The 14,631-nt window shown below is 33.9% G+C and overlaps 3 protein-coding genes across 3 annotated transcripts in view; 2 read left to right on the top strand and 1 right to left on the bottom strand.

The window, feature by feature from the left end:
• The first annotated feature begins 629 nt into the window (after nt 1-629).
• LOC102599824 (metal-nicotianamine transporter YSL3-like) lies at nt 630-4,152 on the top strand. The gene is made up of 8 exons (XM_015310117.1): nt 630-923; nt 1,010-1,370; nt 1,749-1,921; nt 2,187-2,284; nt 2,377-2,511; nt 2,592-2,781; nt 2,882-2,996; nt 3,173-4,152. Exons 2-8 carry the CDS (start codon nt 1,016-1,018, stop codon nt 4,105-4,107), a joined length of 2,001 nt encoding a protein of 666 aa, XP_015165603.1. The 5' UTR covers nt 630-923; nt 1,010-1,015; the 3' UTR covers nt 4,108-4,152.
• A 2,696-nt stretch (nt 4,153-6,848) lies between these two features.
• Nucleotides 6,849-7,911, bottom strand: LOC102587607 (uncharacterized). Its single transcript, XM_006350434.2, has one exon. The coding sequence runs from the start codon at nt 7,749-7,751 to the stop codon at nt 7,128-7,130; it is 624 nt and encodes a 207-aa protein (XP_006350496.1). The 5' UTR covers nt 7,752-7,911; the 3' UTR covers nt 6,849-7,127.
• Nucleotides 7,912-13,642: 5,731 nt separating this feature from the next.
• LOC107061245 (cytochrome b5 isoform E) overlaps nt 13,643-14,631 on the top strand; it is a 3,361-nt gene continuing 2,372 nt past the window's right edge. The window contains exons 1-2 of the mRNA XM_015310118.1: nt 13,643-13,736; nt 13,841-13,940. Coding sequence (XP_015165604.1) covers nt 13,854-13,940 — 87 coding nt within the window. The 5' untranslated portion in view covers nt 13,643-13,736; nt 13,841-13,853. The remainder of the gene's footprint in view (nt 13,737-13,840; nt 13,941-14,631) is intronic.

Genomic DNA, 14,631 nt, shown 5'->3' with positions numbered 1-14,631 from the left:
AAACGATCATTCGTTGATTGGCTCAATATATATACACTTCGTAAATTATTAATCATAGAATTGATTATTGATAAAGAAAGAAAACTACACGTGGACTCTTTTTTAAAGTAAAAAAGTTCATAAAAATCGTACTACAACTATTAATATAGTAAAATATTCCACTTTAAAGAAAAAAAATTTCATTACATCATTCTCCAATATTGTTTTTAATATGTACTTTATTTAATGTACTGCACAGTGAACTAATGGTCAACCATGGCGGATGCAGCGTAACGTCAATTTAGTAGTTAGTCAATTTTATTTCCTTTATTTAATAAATAAATATAATAAATAATATACAACCACAACCATACCCAACTTATCAATTGCAGTAATTCTTATCAAGAAATCTATCCTAATGCCCGAATAAGTTATTTTGAGATTATTCTCGATAGATATTTAGTAAGTTGTTCCTATCCTACGTACCTAACGATCCATAAATAACTTTTGCACTTTTATTGGCTAATAAAGTTGTGAATTTTTTTCCAAATAGAGACAAAAATAAGATTTGAAAAATGAGAATTGAGTAGCATTCTCATCTAAGCCGACCACCTGTTACATAAGAATCACGACATTTATTTCAGACCTCTGTGGTTGGGATTTTGATTATTTTGTACTGCAAAAACATATTTTTGGGTTTTTGTACTACTCATGCAGTACATCAATTCCCTTCTCCTCTTCATATTCTTCAAATTCCAACAACCTCCACATTCTATGGGTAAAATATTTATCTTTCAATTTGAATTTCTCTGTAAATCTTGTCCAATTTCACCGTTTCTCGTGGTGGATGAGATCGCAATAACTCACCACCAAGAACAACTGACAAATCCATTTCAGCACGTTTTTCAAGAATCATCAAAAAAGGATTTTTCTTACATTTTTAGGTACCCTTTTCTATCTATTAAAACCCATCATGTTTTATTTTATTTTGTGTTTTTGATTGTGTAGTGATTGAATTGAAAATTGACAGGGAGAAATGAGTAGAGTTGGTGTAGAATTAATGGAGATTGAAAAAGAAGTAACGGAAGAAATGAGAGATGGTGATGATGAAGTGAAGAGAATTCCTCCATGGACTAAACAGATTACAGTACGAGGAATTGTTGCGAGTGTTTTGATTGGAATTATTTACAGTGTGATTGTAACGAAGCTTAATCTCACTACTGGACTTGTACCAAATCTCAATGTTTCAGCTGCTCTGCTTGCTTATGTGCTTCTACAGTCATGGACTAAAATTCTAAAAAAGGCGAATTTTACATCTACTCCGTTTACTAAACAGGAGAATACTATTATTCAGACTTGTGCTGTTGCATGTTACAGTATTGCTGTAGGAGGTAAGATTCTTTTTGTCATTTTGTATGATTTTTAGTATGTTGATGTTAAGAAATGGGGACGACCCCGATTACTTGTTTGGAACTGAAGCGTAGTAGTTTGATGATGATATGAGTTTAAATAAAAAGTGAGAATTCATAGAGTCGACTCCAACTTGTTTGTGACCGAGGGCTAGTTGTTGTTGTAGAAATATATCATTTATTTAGTATGATGAGCTTAAATGAAGAAGTGAAGATTCAGAACTTTTTTGGGACTGAGGCATGATTGTTGTTCTAGCAGATATATCTTACTGTGTGCCTTTTTGATTGGCGTGTTTGAGGCATTCGAAATTGGGATTCATTTGTTTTTTTTCTGGTTTTTGTTTGTTTGTGTTAATTTAGGTGGCTTTGGATCATATCTTTTGGGACTGAATAAGAACACATATCAGCAAGCTGGGGTTGATACAAGTGGCAATACACCAGGGAGCTATAAGGAACCTAAACTTGATTGGATGATTGGTTTTCTCTTTGTTGTTAGTTTTGTTGGGCTATTAGCTTTGGTTCCTCTTAGAAAGGTATTTTCCAATCTTTCAGCTGTCTTCGTCTTGTTCACTTGTTAAAATACTTAGTAGGCACTTGGACATGAATTGGTCGATATTTGAAATAAATAATACCCTTTTGAAATTGAAATAATGAGCCAAATTGAAATAATCTTCAAATATTGTTTCGGATATTAGTGATGATTCATCACGTATTCTTGTAATCAAATCTTACAAGTACATAGTCTAGGTACACACCTTCAACTGATTCTTGAATTTTTATTTATTTGTTGTGGTGCAGATCATGATAATTGACTACAAATTACCTTATCCAAGTGGAACTGCGACTGCTGTTCTAATCAATGGATTTCATACACCCAAGGGAGATAAATTGGCCAAGTATGCAAGATCATAGTTAGGAGTTAGGACTAACTTGCCATGCGAAACTAGCCTTTCTTGAGTAATGAAAATTGTTTTCTTCAAATTTTCAGGAAACAGGTTAAAGGGTTCATGAAAGTTTTCACATTCAGCTTCTTCTGGAGTTTCTTTCAGTGGTTCTATTCTGGTGGAGATCAATGTGGATTTGCCAACTTCCCCACATTCGGGTTGAAAGCTTGGAAGAAAACGTATGTACTTGATGATATATGTTTTAGTGACTCATGAATGATTTCTCCAATACAACTAACACTACTTTATACCATTCCAGGTTTTTCTTCGATTTCGACATGACTTATGTGGGAGCTGGAATGATTTGTTCCCACCTTGTGAACTTTTCTTTGCTTCTTGGAGCTGTGCTCTCTTGGGGTGTCATGTGGCCTCTACTTGCTGATCGCAACGGATATTGGTTCTCTTCAAGTTTACCACAGAGCAGTATGAAGAGTCTAATGGGTTACAAGGTTTGTGAAAAAAGATCAAATAAGTTAGGCGCTTAATTTGACCGCGAATCAAATAAGCATTCTACTTTTTTTCTCATTAAACCATAAAATTTGTATGCAGGTTTTTATCTCCATTGCTCTTCTCCTGGGAGATGGCCTTTACAATTTTGTCAGGACACTTTATTTCACTTTTAGAAACATATATGCCACGCTGAAAACAAAAAGGCCTGAATCACGTAAGTGCTCTCCTCCATTAGTAATGAAATTTGATGGTAATGTCAAGTGTCAAAGATGTGTGCTCCAACAAAGAAGTTGAATATTGAATGAATTTTATGTTAGCTAATGAGAAGAGGGGCAAAACATTGTCTCCTTTTGTTGAAATTCTATTATTTAACACTCTTTTTTCTGGCAGCATCCTCAGAAGCCAAGAATCTTCCACTTGAAGAGCTGCAGAGAAACGAAATATTCATCAGAGAGAGCATTCCCTTCTGGCTAGCTTGTATTGGCTACTTGATTTTTTCCCTCATCTCCATCATTGTCATTCCAATTATGTTCCCTGCGTTGAAGTGGTATTACGTGCTCGTTGCCTATGTTTTTGCACCAGCTTTGAGCTTCTGCAATGCTTATGGTGCTGGTCTAACAGACTTGAATATGGCATATAATTACGGTAAAGTAGCTCTCTTTGTGCTTGCTGCATTATCCGGGAAAGATAACGGTGTTGTTGCTGGACTTATTGGATGTGGACTGATTAAATCCATGGTTTCTATATCCTCTGACCTGATGCACGATTTCAAGACGAGCCATCTGACCCTGACATCCCCGCGTTCCATGTTACTTAGCCAAGCTATTGGGACTGCCATTGGCTGTGTCGTAGCACCTCTTACATTTTTCCTATTCTACATATCTTTTGATGTAGGGGATCCCAATGGGGAGTACAAAGCTCCTTATGCACTCATCTATAGAAACATGGCAATCTTAGGTGTTGAAGGATTCTCAGCTCTGCCTCTCCATTGCTTGCAGCTCTGTTATGGTTTTTTCACCTTTGCCATACTTGCCAACTTGGTGAGAGACATGGCCCCGGAAAGAGTCGGGAAATTGGTTCCTCTCCCAATGGCTATGGCTGTGCCTTTCCTTGTTGGGGCTTCCTTTGCAATTGATATGGCTGCGGGGAGTTTGATCGTATATGTATGGCATAAATTCAATAGCAAGAAGGCAGATTTGATGATTCCTGCAGTGGCTTCAGGATTTATTTGTGGTGATGGATTATGGATTCTTCCATCAGCAGTACTTGCTTTACTCAAAGTTAGGCCTCCAATTTGTATGGCTTTTACAGTCGGACAGACATAGTGAAATTTCCTGATTCTTGAAACTAAGGAGCAGGTGTTTCCCCCCAAAAAAAAAACATCTTAGAAGTATAGAAACTGGATATAGCTTAGAAACGTATTTTAAGGATTCACCAAACAAATAGTTTTATCATTTATAGGTACAATATAGAAGAATAGCTAGTCTGATGTTAGCTTACAAAAGGCAGCATTAGGAAAATAACTAACAAGCTTTCTTTTGTCTCATAAAAGGAAACTTGGTTCGATTTAGCACAAAAGGCAGCAGCATTAGGAAAATACCTAACAAGAAATTTTGTCTCATAAAAGGAAATTTGGTTCGATTTATTGGTCGGTTCTTCACACCCCTAGTATATCGTCCGATAAGTCATTTCTTCGGCTCATACTTTGCAAAATGATCAAAATGGTATGTTATTATGACCAAAAAAAATTCACTTTTTCAACCGGCGTTCGATTTTGAAAAATACATTTGGCCTTAAATTCCAAATTCAAACAACTTCAATTTGTGTTCCACCAAATACAATTTCAAATTTCAAAAATCATTTTTCACTTTGAAAACAAATTTTTTTTTTTTTCAAATTTCTCAATGAAACATGACCAAACACCTGCTTGAAGAACTAAAATTGCATATATTAGATTACTGAAAGCGTGAGTACAGAAAACGCTTGTTTTTGCGTGGAAACAGAATCTTCTTTTTGTTTTGATTTGAAATTGGAACTGACTTGCTAAGTTGGGGAAGTTGAGAACCAAGAATAATTTTTGTGAACCCTCAATTTTTTGGAATTTCGAACACGCATCAAATTGAAATGATGAAAAAAATTCTTTAGACCCATCGCGATGTGGGACTGATCACAGATCTGAAAGAATTTTATTTCATCACGATACTAACCACTTTGTATTATTGTATCAAATGAACTACGCATTTAAAAGATTCGGCCGACGATAGTATCCGTGTTCGGGTCCTACTGAGATCACTCACATCCACAAAATAAACAAGTGTTTGTACTGCTGGAACTGCCTTTAAATGTGTCTTTATCATACATTCCAGAAAAAAGTCACTTTCAACTGAAAAATCTACCTTCTGGAATCATCCAAACAAAGCATCTTTAAGCACAAGACAATATACAATTCTTAATCACTGCATAACCTAATAAGAAGAAGTACAAGAAGCGAACAGCTAATCATATAAATACTCTATCAATGTCGAAATTTGCAGGTCAAGAACATCTAGTATTTGTCTGAGTCAATGAACTCCGTCACAGAGCAAATGACTAACTTTGTAATGACTGTCCTCTCTGCATGTTAATCTCAGAAGAACAGACAACAAATCAACGTTTATGCATAACTTGTTACCGTGAACTGTTCATGCGTTAGTAATTTCATCAAATGAGAATTGAATATAAATCTCCGGTTCCTGGGTGGTAATCTCTTCAACCACTATTGCAGATCAGAGAACAATAATGATAGAAATGAATATATTCTTCTATGTGCAAAAAAGGATCAGCATTCCTCTCTGTAAACTGGCAAAAAGGACTATATTGAATCGGTATTAGAGTTCACATCAATATAAAAGAGAAATTACACCAGAATTATAACAACTGCAAACATATACATTTGAAACAAAAGATGAATGTACGTTTGTCCTTAAAATATCTCTCATTTCTTTCTTCCCACACAGCCCCAAAAATGCAGGCGGAATATGATCCATGTAAACATCTACAAACAATGCTTTAACCATGCAGGGAGCTGATGACAATGCCTCGAGGTTACAAAACACTCGACAATAACTAAATGTTCACAGATAAATGTCATTCATCAGAGTGTAATAGAGTATACACATAAACGAGTCAGCTTTCAGCCTCTACCAGAGGCAGTCACCTGGATCCACAGAACAATTGATGAAAATTTACAAAGCACTGAGGAATAATACAGAATAAGCTTTTTTACAATAGAATAAACTTTGACAGTGAACATCAAAGAAAATTGGATAGACTTGCCTAACCAAGAAACAACGTACAACATAAGAACAATAAACTTAAATACAAATCATGTACAATTCCGCTGGAATCTCAATTAATTAACATTTCCGCCATATTGCTTAGAACCCCAGAACTAGACTGTAGATTTTACTTTTGTTTTAACCCTATGGTGTGCAGATTCCTTGGAATCATTAGTAAAAGCACGCTTAAATGAACTATAATCCAAAATGCCAAATCAAGTTTCTGAAGATGATAAAAGCTGCAATAGAACTATGAACTCTTGATTCAGGGGCCATGGAAAGGTGACACTTTCAGCTGTAAATGTCACTACATGTATCGGTTTACATGTAGTAAACCCCACAAGTATATACCTTGTAAATTTCCTGACAGTTTTACCTATCATCTCTGCTTAGTATAATTGGTATCATTATATCAACTTTTAGCATTTACTGTATGCTTTTCTTAGGCAGTTCGCGCCAAAATCGACCTCACTGGTCCCCATCATGGAAGATTTTCAGATAAGAAGGGTTAACAAGTGAAGGTTAGGTATTTACATCATGCATTTATGTAACAAAAAAAATAGTGAATTCATCACTATCTACCTGGGCAAACGAACACCAGTCTCCAAGGATTGGAACGAATTAGTAATTCCCCTGCTGCTACATTATTGAGCTAAAATAATAAGAAGTTCACTTTGAATGAATCAAAATAATAACCAAATGTCAATTTGAGCATTATCATAGTTCCCCAAAAGGAAAGTTTTTTATCATTCAAAAATCAAGCTATTATATTGAACAGAAAAAAGAAACATCTGTATTTGGGACGACGATTACTTCACCATAATGCGTAATTACAATTAAATAACCATTTTCCAAATGAGAATGTCAACAAAGGCCAAATTCTAATATACAAAGCTTGAAATGAACGTACAGCAACTGACTCCTTCGAAATTAATATTATTCTTCAGAATTCAATCACCAAATATAACAAATTGATTAACCTCTTCTTCCTCTTTTTTTGGTTAATTGGGGGTAGGAAGGTTATAGGGTCAATCAATAAAACCTGTTTTCTGAAATACAGCATTACGAACACGCCGCAAATCCCTTCCTTTCAGCGTCCGCCCAACGCCTTCAAAAACAGAGAACGTCACGTGCGACTGCGCCACCATCACGTGAGGAGGAACCATTTCCTCCCCTTCCACCTCATCTTCCACCTCATCAAACCGGTCTAATCCACCCACCGGTCCATCCTTCTTCTGCCAGACGGGCACGTTCACCGGAGCAGATTGATGAAATTTAGGGTAAGAATTAGGATTCGAATTCTCCGAACGAAACACCGGCGGAATCATCTTAGCAGCAGATGTGGCAGATACGGAAGGGTTGAGGGTAGATTTACGACGGACAAGAGGGTGGTGGTCGTCGGTAAGAGCAGCGGAGAGACCGGAATTGGAAGGTTTGTAGAGGGTAGGGGGCCGTTGAGGGAGGTGGCGGGTAGGTGTAGGGGGAGAGAAGGAATTAACGACAGTGGAATCAGGGGATTCAGACCAGAAAACATCGCTCTCGTCGAATTCATCAAGGATGTTGTTGTTAGGGTTGGAATCAGGTTGTTTAAGGAGACCCATGAAGCGGATGGAGGAAGAAGAAGAAGAAGTATTGGTGATGGGAGCAGGCATGGAGTGTTGACTGAGGATCAATGGTGAGAGAGACACAAAATGGGGGACTCAATTTCTCTTTCTTCCTTATTAATTGTTATTGTTATTATTAAGATTTATGGTGATAAAAAAGTAATGAAGTTATGTAAATGAAGAAGAAGATAATTATTGGTAAGGGATAAATGAGAAAGAGAAAAGAAAAGAAGATACCATGCTAAAGGACACTAATTGGGCTTCAGGTAGCCACACGTTGGGTCGATGAGGGCAATCATGGCACCCGCTGCCCAACTAATTCTGATGTTACGAGTTAATGACACTTTTCGGCTTTCTAGTATGAATACGATAATTTATTTTATTTTTTCACGGATATGTCATCTTATAATTAAAGAATATTTGTTTTATTTTAAATTTCACATCAAACTAAAATTATACTTTCTTTTTACGGTTTATATAATTCATTTTTTTAATCGATTTAAAAAAAATACACTTTTATATTAACGGTCCGAGTGCCCATGCGATATAAATCATAATATGAAATTGAAGTTTTATTTGGAGATGTAGTAGATATTGAAATTTTGTGGGACTCTACGAGATGTGTCAATTCGAGTTGAGACTCTAAAAGGTGTGCTAAATTTTAATTAGAATTCTTGGAGGCTACTCAACTCTAAACTTTAATTCAGGCTTATACAAAAGCTATTATATTCCCTTTAAAAGACATCTTGAATATTTTACAAATTCATGAAATATTCATAAAGTGATCAAATCGAAATCATCCTAGTTCGAGAAATACGCCACTAACGACCCTCAAATTATGGAGAGATCTTATTACGAGAGAAGAATCAAGAGAGGAGCGGAATTGTACCCGCACTATTTGTCAAAAAAAAACTATGTTGCTTGATATTTTATTTGTGATCACAATTATTTTTTTTGTCACTTTAAATTTTGTTGCAAACAAATTGGCACGCCTAGTGAGACCAAATATGTCCTTCATCTCTTTTTTCACGGATCAAATATGTAAATCTGAAGTCACAAAATCGTAAAGGTGGAAGCATGAGTACTTCAGGTCTCGTCTTTGAGTTTCATCGAGTTTGCTCTCCGATAAGCCTTGTAGCAGGGAACATTTGTAGACATATTTGTGGGACTCTGCAGGACGTTTTCAATTCTAGTTGGAAATAGGGATGTCAAAAGAATACGAAGGATCGACCGATCCGATTTATATAAAAAAAAATCAATAAAATCATGGATTTTTATTTAAGTGTACAACCGTCCCGAATAATAGGGATGGTCTTTTTACTTTATAAAAAAAACCCCAAAAAATTCTCAAACCGAACTGAATGACCTTACATGTATGTAAATATATTTTATATATTAACAATATGTTAAATCTAATATATAAATATATTTTATAATATTTTTCAAATATAAATATAACCCAAGTCCTAGGCCTATAGTGACCGGACGACTTTAGGTCTTTGCTCTTTAATTAGCATTTACTTATTATGTTTAAATTTAAAATATACTATAATAGATACTCCATCAAACAATATGAGAAAATATATGCAAGCATTCTTATTAAATGTTTAAGATCAAACAATACGACATCAAAGGTTGTACATTCTTGACTTCTTGGTGAAGAATTAAAGTGTTTCCTCAAGAACTTACTTGCGAAAGAAATGTTTTGAAAATACTATATTTTGAAGTGATATTTTAAAAGAAAAATTAACCAAACCATACTGATACCGAAGAGAAACCGATATGATTGGGATGGTTTTAAAAAATCTAATTTTTGGTTATACATTACAAAATACCAAAAAAAATTGGGCTGGTATAATTTTTTAAAATAACTGACCGAACCGTCCCATTGACACCCCTAGTTGGAACTCTACAATATGTATTTGATTCTAGTTAGAATTATTTGAGGTTACTGTAACCCTAAAATCTAAATTATGTTCATCCTTCGAAGGCCGTTAGGGGCGTATTTCTCGAACTAGGACGATCCGGATGTGAACACATGTGATTTGGACTTTTTATGTTTTATGTTTTCTCAAAACATAAAAACTCAATAAGTTATAAAAATATTTAAAATGTCTCAATTTTTTATAAAATCTTACTAAATAAGCATAAATTTATAAAATTGCATAATCACTATTACAAATCTATTATTAAAAAACATGCAATATTTATGGGATAAGAATTTGAAAAATACCCCAACTTTGGTCGAATTTGCTGTTGCGTTACTAAACTTTCATGAGGACCTATTACCTCCCTACACTATTTAATACCGTATTTTAAACATATATATTTGCCCACGTGGACCATAAAAAAATAAATGGCCAAAATTATAAATAGTAATGTGTCCACGTGGGCACATATATATCTTTAAAATACACTATTAAATAGTTTAGGGGGTAAAAAACGGTATTAAGTAGTCTAGGAAGGTAATAGGTCCTTATGAAAGTTTAGTATCACAACAACAAATCCGATCAAAGTTGGGGTATTTTTCAGACCCTTATCCCAACATTTATCAAATAAACTTTAATCCAATAAAAAAAAACTGAAGATAAGTTGTAGTGTATTAGTTTTTAATATAATACTCTCACATAGTACATACAATTTTCTCACGTTAAATTTGTATTTCTCGATCATATGACCAAGAAGACGAACCAACATTGTTATTTTGAGTCATTTGTTGGTCAATTTGGTTGGTAAATAAATTTGATAAAGAGTAATGAATTTTGGTGAATATAAATGGTAAAGTAGCTAGGAATTGATTTGAAGTAATAATAATTTTTATGTTGGTGAGAATAATCGTTATATGAGATATAAATGGTTTAAAAAGTAATGATATGAATTATAAATTTAATTTATTTATATATGAAATAAATGGTTAGTAGATATAAATGTAAGGTTGTTTTTACAAAATATAAACTTGAGGGTCAATTTTCTTACATTTAAAAAAAATCTCAAATCGGGATTTGAAATTCTCGAATCATGCTTTTTGGAGAATTTGAGATTTCAAATCATGATATGAAATCATGAGATGAATCAGCGTGAAATCACATGTCCAAACACTGATTTCATTTCATAATTTCATATCGCAATATGAAATCGCATGCCCAAACGTCTTTTAATGAAAAATTTATTTTTAATATATTTATTAGTCTTAACAAAATGATTTATAGTCACACAAATATCTGTTACTTATTTTAGACCACAAATTTCAAAAAATTCTTCCTTTTTTAAAAAAAAGAACTTTGTATCTAGTCAAATTAACTCATATAAAATTAAATTAATTTTTTTTTTTTATATAATATCAATACATTATATATACACAATCATTTTATTGAAAAAAAATAAGTTGGTCCTCATTCGTGCACTTCCAAGCCTAACATAATTATCGAAGGAAGGTCCATGTGAAAATCATGACACGATTTGTATGCTTCTCTCTCCATCACAAAGTTTATTTTTTTATTTTCATCCGGTGTCCGGTACTCACATTGGAGCCCGACTAAATCTGGATTCGCGTCGGGAAGTCCTACATTGGGGGGTAAAGCACTCTCTAAAGGCAATTCTGTGCCCAAGGGGGTTCGAACCCGAGACCTCTTGGTTAAGGATGAAAGAGTACTTATCATTCCACCACAACCCTCATTACCCTCGTTGGTTCCATCACAAAGTTTGAGATGTTAGGTTTTATTTTTTTGGGATAGTTATTTAATAAAATAATGGAAAAGACCATTTATATGTTGTCTTTTCTTTTATCTCAAGAGAACACAAATACCCTCAAGAGTTAAATACCTATTTTTTTTAGAGACGTGGCAAGCCAAATGAGACTAATTCCTTCACCTAAGCGTTTCATATAGGATTCACTACAAAAGAACTAGACCTTTAGCGGTGACAAAAATTGCTACAAAATCCCAAAATATGACCATTAAAGATTATAAGTGATTTTTAATAGCGACTAAGATAACCTCTATTAAAAGTCTTCTCCTTTCCTTGACTAATAAACTAGACTATCCACATGAACAAAAAATAAAGTTCAATAGAAATTTCATATGAAAGCCAAGAAAGTTACTTCAGGAATTTCCCTTGGAAAGAAACTAGAAATCTTTGAAGAAAAGTCGCTAACTTTGGAAAACTTTAGCAAGCAAATTGTTAAATTATGTCTCAGGTCTAACTCACACCCCAAAAACTAGCTCAAAGGGAGGATGATTGTCCACGCCTTATAAGAAGTCCACTCATATCACTAACCACCAATATGAGACTTTTGTCATTCTTTAACACCCCACCTCACGCCCAATGCTTAACATCTGGTGCGTGGACAATTTTGATTTTGGGCCCCCCCCAACATTGGGTCAGATGGGCCCTGCTCTGATACCATGTTAAATTAGGTCTTAGACTTAACTCCCACCCCAAAAGCTAGCTCAAAGGGAGGAGGATTGCCCAAGCCTTATAAGAAGTCCACCCATCTCATTAACCACCAATGTGAGACTTTTGTCATTCTTTAACACAAATGGAAGCAACTTGTAATTAACCAAAAAGAGAGCAATTACATTTACTCCTACCCTTTCTGTGAGATGAGCATTTTACTAAAAATATTTGTCTCATATTATTTTATTATTTATTAAATTGAGAAATAATTAATTAATTTTTCTCATTTTACCTCTACAACTAATATGACCTTTGAAAGTTTAAACAAAATTTTGTAGATTTATTTTATTTTTTAGAAAAAGACTAAAAAATATGAATAAAAAAAAAATTAATAAAATTAATTAATATACTCATAATTTCTTAATTATCGTATAACATAGAAAGTGTTCGATGTCCGTTATATAGGACGTAGAGCACAACTAAAAGTCATAACCCCAGAAAAATAGAAGAAAAAACTTTTCTGGCTGGCTGGCTGGCACATCACAATAATGGACAAAAATAAGAAAATGGTAATACACACGTGACTTTCACTGTGGCATGTTTTTAATAAAAATAGATGGATCACAGCCTCCCAGCTATATTGAAACACTATTAAATAATTTTAAAATAAAATATAAAATTATTTTATTTTATGTTTGACTATAAATATTAATTAAGTTTAAAATTATTGTATTTTAATATTTATAGGAAAATGGTGAATGTAGCTAATTAAATACAGAGAGGATAAACTAACTAATTTCATGAAATGTCCTTATCAATTTTATCTTGTATAATCACAAATTAAAAAAACAATGTTTCTCATATGTTATAATTTGAATAAAAGAAAATAATTTTTTTATCTCGTATATATAAAAAGAAAAATTACATAATTATACTTCATTGTCATACTCATATATATTATTATTACCTATACTTTTAAAATATTACATATCTTACTACTAATTAAGAGTTATTTTACGTATATCTTCAACTTAGATTCATATATTTTTGCTACCAGTTACACAAAAATAGGGAGAGAGGCGAACAAAATTGAGGAGGAAGGCGAGTGAGATTTGTATGTATTTATACATGCGAATCACATTAGATACATGTATATGCATGTATCTGGAATGATTCGCAGTGGCGAGTGAGATGGGAGAGAGACGATAAAGGCGAGTGAGATTTGTTATGTATCTCAAATACGTGCGAATTTATTTGGATACAATGTATCTAGAATAAATTACACTTAAATTTGACGCCATGTATTCTAAATACATATATTTGAACATATCAGAAAATATTAAAATCTAGTAAAATACGTAATATTACAAATTAGAATATATCTGAATAATTAATTTGAATTTAGGTGAGATTGCAGTGTAGTACTTCAAGTCTTCAACAGCCACTAACCAGGGAAAAACAAAGTCCGGAATCTAAAAAGGGGGGCGTAATTTCAATTAAAATTGAAGGGCAATTTCGTATCTGAATTTCTATAATAATATTGACCCTGTACTTCCGCCTCCACACGCAAAAAGGGTGTTGGGTGCACAATCGGAGAGAGAAACAGAATCCAAAGAACTCTCTCTCTGTCTCTTTCTCGTGAGTATTTGTAGAAGTTCATAGAGATTCTCAATTTTATTTGATGCAGTATTTATGTAGTTCGATTTGTTTTGTGTTTTGAAGTGATTTTGCCGGTGTTGCAGTAGCAGGGAAAAAATGGCGTCAGATCGGAAACTTCATGCATTTGAGGAGGTCGCTAAGCACAACAAGACCAAAGATTGCTGGCTCATCATCAGCGGAAAGGTTACATCTCTTTCTGTTTTTTCATCTGTTTTTTCATCTGTTCTTTCTATTGATTTGATTTTAGTTATTTCATGATCTGTGTGGTGTACCGGTTATGGAATTATTATTTTTCTGGTATTTTGAATCTGTTTGTTTTATGAGTTTTCTCGATAGTTATATTTGAGTTGTTGAAGTTGCTGTCACATTGGAATTATCGAATTTATAGTGGTTGGGGATTTTGGTGATAGCTTTGATTTGATCTAGTGAGTTATTTTTACAATTCCAGTTGAATTTTTGTTTGCAATTTTGAGTAGTTAACTTACTCAGTTTTGGACTCTCCTTTGTACCTGGTGGTGTTTAGTTGAAGTGACCAACTTAGGAACTTGGAATATTTGGGATCAGTAACTTTCCTTAGACTCAACTGGAAAATACAAATGTAATTGATTTTGCTCAATAATAGAAAGTTCAAATCCTAGATCCACCTCATCTTGGAACAAGATTAGGAGTTTGACTTATAAGAAAGGACTTGCTCATGGAACTAAAAAAAAAAAAAAACAGAGTTTGGGTAGACTTTAGCCACGTGCGGCGGCTATGCTCATGTGTCCCAAAGTGGCGCATATGTTTTGGTAATGGGTATACTTGAGAAAAAAGTTTGGAATTCGACCTTCCCTTGTACATTCTAAAAGGGAGCCATGGACTCCATTTCCCCCTC

This window comes from Solanum tuberosum, unplaced genomic scaffold (genome assembly GCF_000226075.1).
Source record: "Solanum tuberosum cultivar DM 1-3 516 R44 unplaced genomic scaffold, SolTub_3.0 scf00126, whole genome shotgun sequence".
Classification (NCBI taxonomy): Eukaryota; Viridiplantae; Streptophyta; class Magnoliopsida; order Solanales; family Solanaceae; genus Solanum; species Solanum tuberosum.
Note: the sequence above shows the minus strand (reverse complement) of the source record. Positions and strands in the feature narration are given on the sequence as shown.